The 14259-nt window shown below is 40.2% G+C and overlaps 1 protein-coding gene across 1 annotated transcript; it reads left to right on the forward strand.

Annotated features, from left to right (window-relative positions):
• Positions 1 to 181: 181 nt before the first annotated feature.
• On the forward strand, positions 182 to 14220 carry tax1bp1b (Tax1 (human T-cell leukemia virus type I) binding protein 1b). Its single transcript, XM_068736510.1, has 18 exons — positions 182 to 287; positions 2190 to 2383; positions 5362 to 5464; positions 5897 to 6087; positions 6298 to 6456; positions 7422 to 7570; positions 7791 to 7881; positions 8573 to 8758; positions 8955 to 9206; positions 9791 to 9961; positions 10360 to 10432; positions 10543 to 10661; positions 10838 to 10963; positions 11504 to 11590; positions 12203 to 12416; positions 12521 to 12681; positions 12818 to 12903; positions 13185 to 14220. The coding sequence occupies exons 2-18, from the start codon at positions 2207 to 2209 to the stop codon at positions 13381 to 13383; spliced, it is 2544 nt and encodes an 847-aa protein (XP_068592611.1). The 5' UTR covers positions 182 to 287; positions 2190 to 2206; the 3' UTR covers positions 13384 to 14220.
• Positions 14221 to 14259: the final 39 nt, after the last annotated feature.

Consider the following 14259-nt stretch of genomic DNA (forward strand, 5'->3'; position numbering starts at 1 on the left):
AGAGTTTACGATACTTTAAAATAGGGTAGTTAGCTACTTCCCACCACTGCTTATGTTCTCTATTTAGACTTGATGTTCCATTGTATCATTCGTTCTTTTTAACTATCTAAGGTTATGACATTGTCAAAACATTTCAGACGGGTGGGATTCCCAAATAGGTCCCCTTTCCGGAAATGACGCAATGTTGTTATTATTCCAGGAAGAGGGCACGGGGAAGCACTGAACTGCGTCAACAATTGTTTTTATGATACATTCGGATTTCAGCTGCTTTTCAACATGGCAACTCGGTATGTCTAATGATTATTTTATAAATACGACTAATTGCACAGTTGTTGTTGGTATTCTCTCCGCTTGACGTGTGTTTTCAGAGACAGCGCTGCTAACTGTTTACGTTGGCTAACCTTGTCCTCCCTGATAGCCGTGCTCTCTAGTTAGCTGCTCTTTACGCTGTAATGTTTCTAACCTAATGCTGAGCATTTGAAGTGTTTAAGTTAATGTGTTGAGTCTTAGAAACACACATCACGTGATATTTCCCGAGCCTTTAACGCGTGATCTCGTCTAGTAAAGTGACGTTAGCTAGCTAGCTAGATGGTTAGCTTAGCCAGACATGATCACTGTTTCCACATTAGGCCTCGCTTCGTAGCTTCTATCTAGCTGTTAATATCAGACATTACCGTCGACTTTTGACTAATTCGTGTCTAGCGTTACACATCAGAGGTTCGCTGATCGCTGTAACGTAACGTTAGATGACAATGTTCAGTGTTTCCGATTATCATCCGAGCAGCTGTTTTTTTTACCGTCACAGGCCCAATTACGTAGGAAGAAATGATCTCAGCTGAGGCCGCTCATCATGCGGTGTTTTAGTGCCAACTTCGTTACAATAAAGGTCACTTGTATCTAGAACAGTTTTTTCCTCTGCAGCCATCTAATTGTGAATATGTTGTCTCTATCTGAGTATACAACATTAATATACCTGAAAATAAAGTGGTCTAAAATGCATAGTATGTTAATACTACTTTTTGTAACAAAAGTAAAGTTATCTTGCCAAATAATGACTTAAATATCAATGAATGTCACCCATTATAATAAATAGAAGTCTTAATGTATCAGGTATAAAGTGTACCTGAGTTGTGCTTCATCGTCAAAGTGATTTTCTTATTACCTTAAAAGATAACAATCAAACACGAGCCACCTCCAGGGACAATTATTTTATTTTTAGAAACTAAAACTTTTGTTTCTTTTACGTATTTGTTGTTTGCTAAATTAATTATGTATTGCAGACAAATGTAGGCTAATCTGGGAAATTAAAACAGCATAAATCAGTTTGGTTTTTAATAGCTAAATAAAGATAATTACTTGAGTTTAAAAAAAAAAGAGGTCCAGTACAGTTTTTCTACTTCATTAGTAGAAATTAGGTTTCCTTACACACAGAGCATGGGTCTATTTTCTCAGTTCGTACAGCTGTTTCACTTTTGCATTTGAGGGAAAAATCCATCAACTACATCTTGAGGACACCGTATCATATAATCCTTTGCTTCCCTTTTGGCGTTATCGGTGTAACTGTGTTTCAGCAATGATTGATAAATACATGAGCTGAAATGGACCACTTAAAATTCCCAAACTGTCTCTGTGAGACTAATCTGTCTCACACAAGGAGAAGGCACAAGTCACTAGCATTTTTGTCGACAAGTTTCTTCAAATCAGACATTCCATCGATTGTGACAGAGATTGCATGCACTTCGAACATGTCATCTGTTTTTGCTGATTGAGCAAGGTCCCTTGATCACAAAAAGATAACAAAGAATGTTGATGTGTAAATTTCAAATTATATTTATTTCCCAAACAAACCTATTTAAGGCTTAAACAGATGATATTCAATGTTAAGCCAAACAAAGCCAACTCTTGTCTTCTAGTGACAATACACAATCATGACTGATACCATAATACCTCTGTTTAATGGAAATATTTTAAAATGATCCCATACACTAGTGAAATGACTCAAAATGTAAGATAAATGTCCAATTTATCTTACATAAATTGGACATTTATGATTTTTAGGGTCAAATCAGTTTTGTTGTATAGAAATGGTTTGCATCTTCTCATTTATTGTAAAGAGTTATATTTTGGTTGTTTCTGTGGTTATTGTTGTTCCTCATCATATATTCTGTGGCTTGTGTCTTCCTGTGTAGCCACTGCTGAGTGATTTATGGCACTGTTCCTGGACGGGACTTTATTAAGCACCAACATGGACACTTCAAACTTTGCCCATGTCATCTTCCAGAATGTGGGGAAGAGTTACATGCCCCACGCTGCTCTGGAGTGTCACTATACACTGACGCAGTTCATCAAACCAAATCCAAAGGACTGGGTTGGCATATTCAAGGTGATTAATCCTCTTCAGTGTATTAAAAAAGACTTTGAAGAAAAAAATATATGTACAATGATTATTAGTAAATGGAGTAGCAGGAGTATTACAGTATTTGTTTTAATGGCTAAAGCATATTGCATATGATATATTGATAGGTAAATCTCTAACTACTGTCTGATATAGAGGCTATCGAAGAATGACTTAAAATCTATGAATCTGTGCCAGTGAACACCTTGCAGGTTCGTTTTAATTACCGGTACTTTTACTGAAAAGGTGGAAACATGATATAAATTCAGTGGTGAGGGAAAAACTGAGAGATTGCAAGTGCAGCTATTGTCGAGTTTATTTGAAAAGTGAACTTTGAAGAGGGAATGTAGCATTTTGATCCCCACCACACACTTCAGTGTCCTACATGGATTTATAGGAGCAGTCATTTATTTCAGTCATGTGTAGTGAATCGTGGATGTACACCGAAGCATGTGGCTTCAGGCTCTTCTGGACCAGCATGCTTTTTTATCTTCCGGAGATGAGGTGGAAGCTGGAATTAAATCACACCAGATAAAAAAAAAACAACAACTAAATAATGTCTCTCTCTGGTTATGTTGCATTCTGCCTGAATGCGCTGCTAGTATTAAGAGTCAGAAATATATTTCCTATCATGCACTTATTCTTGCAGCATGCTGTAATGCCATTAAGCCAGCCAAGACAAATTGTTGCGGTTTTGCTCAGCATGACAGATTTAAATGGTTCATATCTTTGTAACATTGATAAAAGCCGTTTATTCATTCTTTATCACAAAAAAAACACATCCATGGTAAATATACTTATTGTGTGCAATTCATGATATGTTTGTGGATATATGTACAAGTTTTGTCAAGCCTCACTGAGGAATGAGGTCATGTTAGGCTACTGAGGGTAGATCAGGTAATGTCTGGCTGTTAAGAGACTGTATTCAGCACTCTGTTGTAGCTGGATGCCTCATCACATTGTGCTTAGCCTCAAGCTAGACACCAAACTAGATCTTAAAATCACTAATTTCTTGAGCGTCTAAAACACAGAGCTGAGCTGGAAAAGGCTGAGGGCAGGATCGTAAATTGTGTAAATGTTCCTGGCAGCGCTGACAGATGAGACGTTTGGTGCTAAGTTCTTCGGTCTGTGTGCATAGAGATAACCTGGATACATTGTGCATCAGTGTTAGCTCCTTAACAATTATTTAGTTGCTATTAGCTCCCGGTCAAACAAAGCAAATTCTCCCTCCGATTATTTCAAGAGTTTACAGTGCATGTTCCAGATATGTTTAGGTAAGTGATGCGGTTTGAGTAGAAAATGTCCAATGGTTCAGTCGGTTGCAGTGTACTTGTCAGCACAACTGTCAGTAATTTGGTTCAAAGAAATATCAATTTAAAGAATTATGACTAAATTGAAAATAAATTATTTTCACATTTCTAATTTAGGCTTTCACATGCCAAGCTAAATTAACTTACAAATGTTTAAACTATACACTTTTAATTAGCAAGTCAAACAAACTAAATAAGCTATTGATGGTAGACGGCTTCTTGTTTGCACATGGACAGAAGCAGCCTTTGGCCCGTTTGATGTCGGAACATTTCTCAAACCGTGTGATGCAAGCTGCTCTGAGGCTCATGGAGGAATGCTGTTGGGACAGGTTGTCACAGTAGCCTAGGAGAAAGCAAGCACTGCTTTATAATTAACCTGTTCTTCAAGCACAACCGCTCTGTGTGATTCATGAACAACTTGCTCTTACTTTTATACAGTCTGACTGTTACACAGACCGTACATTACCTCCTGCTGCATCTTTGCCACCGGCTTCTGTAAGCTTTCTTGCAGAAGTATGACTTTGGTGGTGGTGAAATGCCATGTTTAAAGAAAATACTGCTTGTATGTTTGGAGATTTTACTCTTGCTGTGTTATCTGTATTTTTTTATAGTGGCTCTACACTGTCTCTACCTCCTCTCCTCCTAGTTATACACATTGCAGACCAGTCTGTTGTAAGTGAAAGAGTTCCTCTCAGAGTTTTCACCCACCACCACCTCTGCTGCTCTAATGAGTGGGCTGGTAAGGGCTAGCCTTCAGTAATGACGCTCTCTAACTAGGTGCATGTTTTAATTGCTTCCTGTTCTTTACTGCTGGAGGCTGGAACTGCACTGGTAACAATTGGGGGTTTTGGAGCACCAGAGCTTTCTATCTCTGGCTCTGATGAACACTTGCAGTATTGTAGCTGTAGGCTGTTTGTACACAGGTGAGAAAATAAATTGCCCAGATAGTGGGGAAAAAAAGAAGCCTGTACACATCAAAGCAACATCTGTTGCAGACATTTAAGTGAGGTCTGTCTGCATGAATATTTAAAATATAATTTTAAAAGTCAAATCACACGCTTTAATCCCTGTTGTGTGGTAGAGGCTGGTGTAATAGTCTGGTTTGACTGGGCTTGTTGTGGATGCACGTGTGTGCCTGAGTGCACACTGAAAGCCAGCCAGCTCGATGTGACTCTGATTTTGTTTGACAGTTTTACGGCACCAGGCTGAAGTTATGGATGTATTTTCTGTACTCCCTCCTCATCAGCCGTCAGTTAACAACACATAAAATCCATATAATTACATTTTGGTTTTCATTTTCAGGTCACCTATGTATAAAATGTTCACCTATTTTCCTTTTCCTGTTAGAAGTGAGTTGTAGTTCCATTTCCACAGTCAGGCTTGTTTGTGAAAATTGCTGGGCCATATGCGCGTGTTGACCAGGAGTTTCAGTGGTTTACAGAAATGATCATTTTTTTCCTTTCAGGCATGGTCCTGCACTATCACTCCAACATAGAGTGAAAACTCCATGATTACCGTAATAAACCAGTTTGAGATATTTTGGAAGTGGTACTGTGTGGATTCTAGGAAGTCTCCTTGTTAAGCCTCCATTGTTATTATCTTACACTGATGTGGTGAGAGCGTCTGGTTGAATGGATTCCCCACAATGTCTCACAGGTTGGTTGGAGCACAGCAAGGGACTATTACACATTCTTGTGGTCGCCTCTCCCAGAGAACTATGTGGAAGGCACCGCAGTCAACCGAACAGTGGTCTTTCAGGGTAAGATCATACCATAGTTTTATGTATCTTTGACACCTTTTAATAACTGCATATATGAGTGCAGTTCAGAGGATTGTTAAAACTTGAATACTGAATCAGTGGGTAGAAATAAATGTGAAGCTCTCCCCATAGATCTCTATTCTGGTGTTAGAGACATTTTAGTTTATGTGTTTAAAAAAAAAAAAAAAAATCTTTTATACTTCTTTTTATAAAGTAATGGAGAGCGACATGAAGGGAAGAAAGAGTCTTATTTGCTTTTTAAATTCAAACTCGGCACCTTTTCAGTTATACATACACTTAATCCAAGTTATAACTGCACTTTGTATTAACTTTGGAATAAGTGTTGAGTTTAAGAGAAGCTAAGAGGAATATCTTTTGCTTTGCTTCTATCTAATGCTGTGAGTTCACTGACTGGATGTCCTTCTTCCCCAGGATATTATGTGCCCAATGATGATGCCGAGTTCTACCAGTTCTGTTATGTGACCCACAAAGGGGAGATCAGGGGAGCCAGCACGCCATTCCTGTTTCGTGCCAACAGCCCTTCAGAGGACGAGCTGCTGACTGTGGAGGATGAATGCAACTCTGATATCCTGGTGGTCACCACCAAGGCTGGCTACCTTGAGGTATAGTACGCCTTAGCAGTGCTACTCATCAATGTTCTCAGATCACATCCAGAACTGCTACCTAAATCATATTAGGTTGTTATGGACATAATGCACAGTGGTGAATAACATGATGTGCTATTTGAGCAATGAGGTTTTTTCTTTGTTAGTGGAGTTAACTATTGTGTGAGTGGCCCGGACATCTTGACTAACTCATCTCTCTCTGTGCAGCAAAAGATGGAGGAAGCCCAGAGAGAGAAAGAGGAGCTGGTCAAAAACATGGCCCTCCTGCAGCACGAGAAGGAGCAGCTGGAAGCTGAGAAGGAGAGCCTGCAGAAGGAGTGTGAGCAGGAGAAAGAAACCTGTGCCCAGCTGAGGAGAGAGAGCCAAGTAAGCCGACAATGGACTGAGTCAATTTTTAAAGGCAGTTGGGAGTGCCAGCAGTAAGGAGGGAGGAAAATGTTTGTTGCTAACAGTTTTGTTAGTTAAGCAAGAAGTCTCGCTCCTTTTCTGTTGTATATTGTAGTCGTCGTTGATTGAGCAGCACATATTGATAAATGTGCTAAATTATAAGACTGGTGCCCTTTTCTAGTTCTTGTAGTTATACCAAACAGTCTCTTAGCACCCTCTAGCGAAGGACTGCAAATATGCAGAGCTATTCAAACACACTAAAAGTATGAATCACACTCTGACAGATATGAATGTCTAAATTATCAAAGTTGTCATACTGTTTTTTATAGAATAACATTAAGTTTTAAAGGCGGTGTCGGTATTAATTCATATTGCTGTCCTCTGCAGCTTTTAAATAGTTTTTCAGATGAAAACATGATTACAGATTTTGTGGCTGTTAATTTTATGACTCAACTTTTATATGATTTTTTAATGTGGTGTGAATATAAAGATTTACAATTTTTTTTCTATAAACAAATTGTTTTTAAAAAAAAAATATTTCCTTTTGCTTTTTTAAGTCTTCTTTTTAGTTTGAGAACTCAGCATCGGGACATAATGGTCATTTTGTTCTAGACTTGCATTTCGAAGACAATAAACTTTTTATGCTTTGCACACGTTTTCCACGAGCATAGAGTCAAAGAGAGAGATGGAAAGTGATATACCAAGAAGTTAGCATTATTGTGTCATGTCAGTTTTAAACCCATCAAGAGTTATGTAGGTCTTGGCACAAATTGGAGTAAAGTATTTATTTTACGAATGAGAATAATTACTTCATTTAGTAATTCTTTAGGTCATGCACAGTATCAAACTGAAGCATTATATTTTCATACTTTATATCGTATTTGGTCTTTTTTTGGTTTGTTTTATTCCAACTGTTGCCAACATTATATTTTATTGTCTCCCAGGATGTGCAGAATTCGTCCCAGGCCCTGCAAGAAGAGAAGGAGGAAGTAAAGAGGAGGCTGGAGGAGGCCACAGCCAGAGTAATACAGTTGGAGGAGGATCTGATTGGAGTCACCCAGAAGGGTCTACAAAAGGAAACTGAGCTGGACAGGTGAGGTCAGGATGGAGGGGTTGTTGCAGATTCACTGAATTGCAGGTTCTGGTTTCATGCACGCTTATTCATGTGATCATCACATGTCTCATTCTTCACATGTTTCACATAATCTATAAAATGGTCACTAATCAATTATTCCAAACACTGAATGTGAGCATAGACAGAGGGATGGGTGATGTACTTTGTGACTAATAATGTTTATGACCTATTTCTTTAGTCTCAAGGATAGAGTGAAGAAACTCACAGCAGAGAAGGAGGCACTTGAATCTCATCTCAAGAATGAGAAAGATGAGAAGGAACTCTATAAGGTAATGTGCTGGTAGTATTAATACCTTTCTTCACATTAACATTATTAACAAAAGAAACTGTGTCAATGTTCAGGTAGGTAGCAGCTATGTACTTTCACGTCACATGATCATAATATATATTTGGTTGTCTTAGCAGGGGTTCGGTTGACTGCCATGTGGGTGACAGTTTTACAATCTCTACAGTTGACAATAATTTCTGTTATATTACATTGCCCAAATTGGAGGTCCAGTTCATTGACTTTTCCTGTTTTCCCATTTTTTACTACTGTGATTATTCTGTATACTCTTGCTCAAGCATTTAGTCTAAAGAGGGCATGCCTTATTCTGTCTTCTTCTGCTGCGTCTGGTGTTTCTGTGCCTTTGTTGTGGTCAGCACTGCACAGGAACTGAGAATGCCACATACTTTAGTGTCGCCACGGAAATGAAGCAAAAAACCCGATACCTAATTTAACTTGCACCCTCACACTGGAGCCGTTGCACAAGGAAAACTTTATGGGTCTATCTCAATCTCTGTGTTGTAATTTAGGTCATGCAACAGTTATTTTAATAGTCATATGCTCTTCGGTACATGATCGTGATTGGTGTTGTATAAATGAGGCAAACGCCAAGGACTTTATGTTTTTATAACTTCTCTTGTGTTTTATAACTTATTGTGTGTGTGTGTGTGTGTGTGTGTGTGTGTGTCCACCAGATTCACCTGAAAAACCGGGAGCTGGAGAACACCAAACTGAGTGCAGAGCTGCAGATGCTGAAGTCTGTGGATGTGAACAAGGAAAACACAATTGCCCAGTTCAAAGAGGAGGTGGGACGCCTGCAGGCGTGCCTCACTGAGAAGGAGAAACAGTACAGAGAGATCCTGGCCAAGGTTCCCCCCATGGTACAAATGATTTAGTTTGAAAGCTTTAAGAAAGTCACAACACCGAGATAGATTTGTCATGAACGGTATTTAACTTGATTACTGCTAATGTCATAATAACAATGACATAATAATTAATATAAAATATTGATAGTAAAAATAAAAACAATGACAAACGATTACAAACCTTCGCTTGAAACGTCTTTGTTTCTGGCAGGGAGATTTGAAGGCCCTGAAGGAGAAGCTGCGGCAGAAGGAAGAGCAGCTCCAGGCCAACCATCAGCAGTCCTCCTTGTTGGCGGCGGAGTTGAGGGACGCCTCTAGCACCCGTGACCGTACCATGTCTGAACTCTACCACATGAAGCTGGAGGCCGATGCCCTTCGCCAGGCTAAGGCTGAAGCTCAGGCCCAGTGTGTCCGCCTGGAGCGCCTGGTAGAGCAGATGAAGGCAGAGGCCAAAAAGGAAGTGGTAAGGGTGATAATCAGTCTGCTAACGGGCTTCATTGATGGAAAATTGCATTTATTGTTTGATATAATCATAGGCAGGGGGTAAGCCATGTGTGAGCATAGAAAACCTGTTAATAATCTGTGTGCCAATGAGTAGCAATGAGGTAAAAAATTAAAAGTATGGTTTGTTTTACTGAAACCAAGCATAGCATACCTAAGAAAGTTACTGGTAGGAAGAGCAAAATAATAGAAACAGAAACAAAAAGTCTCACAGGGGGTTTTAGTGGTTCTGCTTTTAAAGGCGGCAGTAATTATTTCCAAAAGTCAGGCCTATCCAGGTGTAAACTAAAAAAATTCAAAAAAGATAACATCCTCACCCTGATCCACACAGTTTCCTATGCTGCCTGAGACCGATACATAACAGCTTTTTATTGATTAATTTAATAGCATCCCTTTATTGTAAAACCCATAATAGTACCTTTAAAGATTATGATTGATCATCTACAATGTCTGTTAAGGGTTTCTTTCTATCACTACAACTTCCCAGGGGTCCTTGCAGTTGGCTCATTACTGTGATGTGATTACTGTAGTGTTTGTTTTCATCAGGCCAAAACAGAAGAAGAGGCTGCTGGAGACCCAGCTGTTTTAGCAGAGCTGCAGAGAGAGGTGGAGGATCTGAAGCTGCGGCTGCACATGGCTGCAGAACACTACAAGGAGAAATACAAGGAATGTCAGCGACTGCAAAAACATGTGCTTAGACTCTCTGATCAGCAAGGGGTAGGTCCCACCAGACACCCGGCGACATACTTTATACTTATAATATATAAGAACAGAACTTACATGTAACACGTTGACTGACTATCACATCCCACTAAATGCCCTCAGAGGTAAAAGGTTCTTGAGATTGATCACTGTCAGCATTCAATATGCTTGTTTAAGACACTAACACATTCTAATGTCTTTTCGTAAAATTAATATGCAGACATTATTCAATACATAGAAATATAATCTGCTGTGTCATTGTGTAATTGTTTTCAGTTGCTTAAAAGTCAGTTGTGTTGTTTACTGATCCTGTGAGTATCCAGCTCAGGCCCGTGCCAGTTCACTTTCAGTTGTTTTTGTCTCCCAGTTGCATTGGGAGCTCATTTTCAACACTTACCTTGTTCTGTCTGTAGGATGTGAAGAGAAGCTCAGCACAAGAGGCCTCAACAATCCCTGTATCAGTGAGTCCAGACACATCGGTGCCAGGTACGTTTTGTCTAACTCTGCCAAAGTGTAAGTTATGGAATGAACAATTGCAGTTCAAACTGTAATCCTGCTTTGCCAAACTGTCTGACTTTCCTTCATTGTCTCCACAGGGAGTCCAGGTTCTGCTGATCCCATGCTGGAAGCCATCATCCAGGAAAAGCTCAAAGGATTCAGCAGAGAGGCTTCCGACAGGAACGACAAGTACAGGAAATGCAAGCAGATGCTGGTGGTAAGAAACGTATTATTTATGTTTTTGTACTGGTCATGTGTCCCCAAAGTAGATGTTCAAACCCTGTTGTCAAAGACTCATGTTCTCCAAAGGTAAGTATGGGCCTCCTGCATTGTAGGATGAAGAAATATGATTTTTTTTAAAAGAGCACTGGTTAATATCTGACTGCTCTTCAGGAGGAGAAGGAGCGTAGCTGCATGTTTGCCGATGAGCTGGCCAAGATGGAGGTGAAATTTAAGGAACAACTGAAGATGAATGAGAACATGAAACTGCAGTTGGCATCAGAGGAAGATCGCTACAAGGTCAGTCTAGACACTAAGCACTGCGGTCAGGCCATTTGCTGCAAGTGATGCTCTGCTGCTGCTTTCAAATCAGGTCTGTCTTTGGACACTTACTGCGTTTTTACTGCTGGGTATGGCTGGTTTAGATCTGGGATGGAGCCTTTGATGCTATCTCTCCCCTTGAACAGAGCCTCTCTGACAGTGTTGTTTATGAGCAGGCCTATCTGTGAGAGGACATTTTACTGCTGTTTATTTCAAACTCTGGAGACAAGCGAAGTTTGGCTCTGAGGAGCCATCTCCAGTTGCCTGGCTAATGCTGTGCTTGGCACAGGTCAGGCGGATATTTGCTTAGTGTCTCAGAGGAATTCAAACAGGTTGTTTTGCTTCGACCGGTATTGTGCATAAATCAGTCCTCTGCAAAGGGGAGCTTTTTACGGCTGTGATCAATTAATGTCACGCACTGAGGTCTGAGCTTATTTCGATCGTGCAGTTTTCAATCAGCAGCATGTCAGACGTTTGAGGATTGAAAATGCCTCTTTTTGTGTCTTTTGTTTACTTCAGAGCCAGGTAGCTGAGAAGGGACGGGAGCTGAAGGAGCTGAAGGACACACTAGCACTTGTTGTGAAGGAGAAGGAAAAAGTGGAGGGGGTTAGTGACAGCTTTCATTTTCTCTTTTATAGACTTCTTCCACTCTAAAAATTCCTTGAAAACTGCCATTCCCCTGCCATTTTCCCTCTCCCAATCTGGTTTGTGTTTAATACGCCTCTAATTGTAGAAGCAAAGTAAATGAGTTCTTATTTTCCATTCCATTACTTTGGACCACAGCAAGGTCCTCACTGACCTAAAATATTGCTTCGAGGTAATGCTGTTACAGCTAAGAGGAGCAGGATGACCCAATTTGAGGTTTAGACTGTAAACTAAATTGGTGTCTGCAACTAACATCAATAAAACATAGCCTCCCAATCCCTTTGAAAATGAGAAGAGCTTCTTTTTTTAATGAAGGCACAAATTCAACTGTTTGTGTGAGTGAGAGAAAAAGTAAGAACTCGTAGCTCAGGAGCTGCTGCGTGATTTTAAGCAGTGATGTGTCACTTGCCTTGAAAGACAGACAGTCAGGCATAGAGACATGTAACTCCACAGAAAACATTATTAAACTTGACATTGTTCTTTTTTTGTTGTTAATAAAAATATATATATATATATATATATATATATATATATATATATATATATATAATAATTCTGCTGCTTCCGGCCTAGGAGCTCCAGAAGGGCGGCGGCAGCAGCAGCAGCAGCAGGAAGGGAGATCAGGGCAGCAGTGAGAAAACCAGTTTGGAGAGTATCCAGTCCAGTGTGCCTTTATTCCTGCAGTACCCTGTCCCTTACACCCAGGATGCCCCCACCCCCCTGCTGGTCTCTCAGAGCCCCAGCAAGCTGCATTTTGGGAACCCTTACGCCATCTCAGACTCCAGAGGTTGGTTTCCTTTTCAGAAAGATTCACAAACCTTTGTTGAAAATTCTCCAGTAATAATGGACTTGTATTTACAGACGCTATGTCTCTGTATTCTCTCCCTGCAGATGAGGGAGACGAGGAGTTCTCAGATGACCAGCTGCTTAGGCTGCCCCCTGTGGGCCCACCCTCCTGGGACAGCAATGTGGTGTGTATCCAACCCACCCGCAACCACAGCCGGCCAGAAGGCCACGAGGAGTCCGAGGAAAAGCAAAACAACAACAACAATGTAAGCTCAGACTGTGCTGTCAGTATTCTCTCCCATGTGCCGTATGCAGTTAAATACTGATGATTGATTTCTTGTTTTTTATTCCTCAGTGTGAAATATTCACAAATGATCATAATTCACAAACGTTCTTTCTCAGGGAAATACCAATGAACAGCCCACAGCAACGGAAACTCACAGCCCATTTGTGAGTGATGGACAAACTGCCTTCTGCTTTGATCCCAGGTAACACACCCTCACATGCTCAAACTCTAATAAATGCCTTACAAGTTTGCTGCACCCTACATTTTCTAAACCTGTGCATTGTAACATGTGTAAAGTGTTTGTTCTGCTGCACAAACCCCCTTTTGTTGGTATTAGTCATGCAGCAGGCCACCCACGTCGCATCAGACAGATGCTCTTTATTAGCCAGCGCTCCTGGTTGGCCCACATCATCACTCGACTGCTTATTAACGTGGGCTTTCTCTCCCTGCCTTTCTCTTCCTCTGTCCTCTCCCTGTGTGCAGCATGGACATGAAGCGATGTCCGCTGTGTGAGGTCATCTTCCCACCCAACTATGACCAGAGCAAGTTTGAGGAGCATGTGGAGAGCCACTGGAAAATCTGCCCCATGTGCAGCGAGCAGTTCCCGCTGGACTGCGACCAGAAGGTGTTTGAGAATCATGTGCTCACCCACTTCGACGGCAACACGCTCAACTTCGACTAGAAAAACAGAAAATCAGCACATCCGGTCTGCCTACTTCCTGTGGCCACTGAAATAAATCACTCTGCACTCTTTTCTGCATGTAATGGTGTGAAGATCCACTCTTTAGGACTATACCGACTTTCGCTTTGTTACTTCAACTTAGAGAAACACTTTGAAGTGATGTGACATTTTGAAATGACATTCTAATTCAGTGTATATGGCAGGGCTACTGAATTAACATTTTCTTTTATAGGTAAAAGGTTTCCCTTCATTTGGATTTGAAGAATAATTTAGGGGGATATGACTGTTGTACGTATATATTCTGACTTTAAATTGACTCACACAGATCTGTCAGACTACAGGATGTAACGAATCAGGGAAAGAGATAAGTGTTTACCAAACCTACATTTAAAACATCCAACCAAATGATTCCCCCCTTAAACATCACTGTACAAGTCATTTACTCATTCTTTATAGAAAGCAGCCTTGGTGCACAATATGCAGTCAGGGAGAACTCTTCAGTGATTACATTTAGACATGATAATACAGTATATCATCAGATCATCTATTTTAGAATAATTAAAGCCAATGATATCGTGACAGCATTGATACTTTGTGTATGATATATAGATTTGTTTTATGTTAGGTTTCCTTTGTTTTGATTTTGAATATTTTATGGGTGTTTGTGTCAGATCCTTTATATCATCAGCTAATCAGTGCATGCTGAGCTTATGTTAAATTTTCTTCTTTTGTTCTCCTCTTTTACAGTAATAACTTATTTCATTCATAGAAATGTTTCATTTGTTAAGTGAGTCTCATGTATCTAATAAGAACTAATAAAGTCTGTTTGAATCTGAATCGTGTCCACACACAGTTAATGACACAAACCTTTAGGCA

This window comes from Cebidichthys violaceus, unplaced genomic scaffold (genome assembly GCF_023349555.1).
Source record: "Cebidichthys violaceus isolate CVI_PGR_0920_01 unplaced genomic scaffold, fCebVio1.0.p SCAF_7, whole genome shotgun sequence".
NCBI classification, from domain to species: Eukaryota; Metazoa; Chordata; class Actinopteri; order Perciformes; family Stichaeidae; genus Cebidichthys; species Cebidichthys violaceus.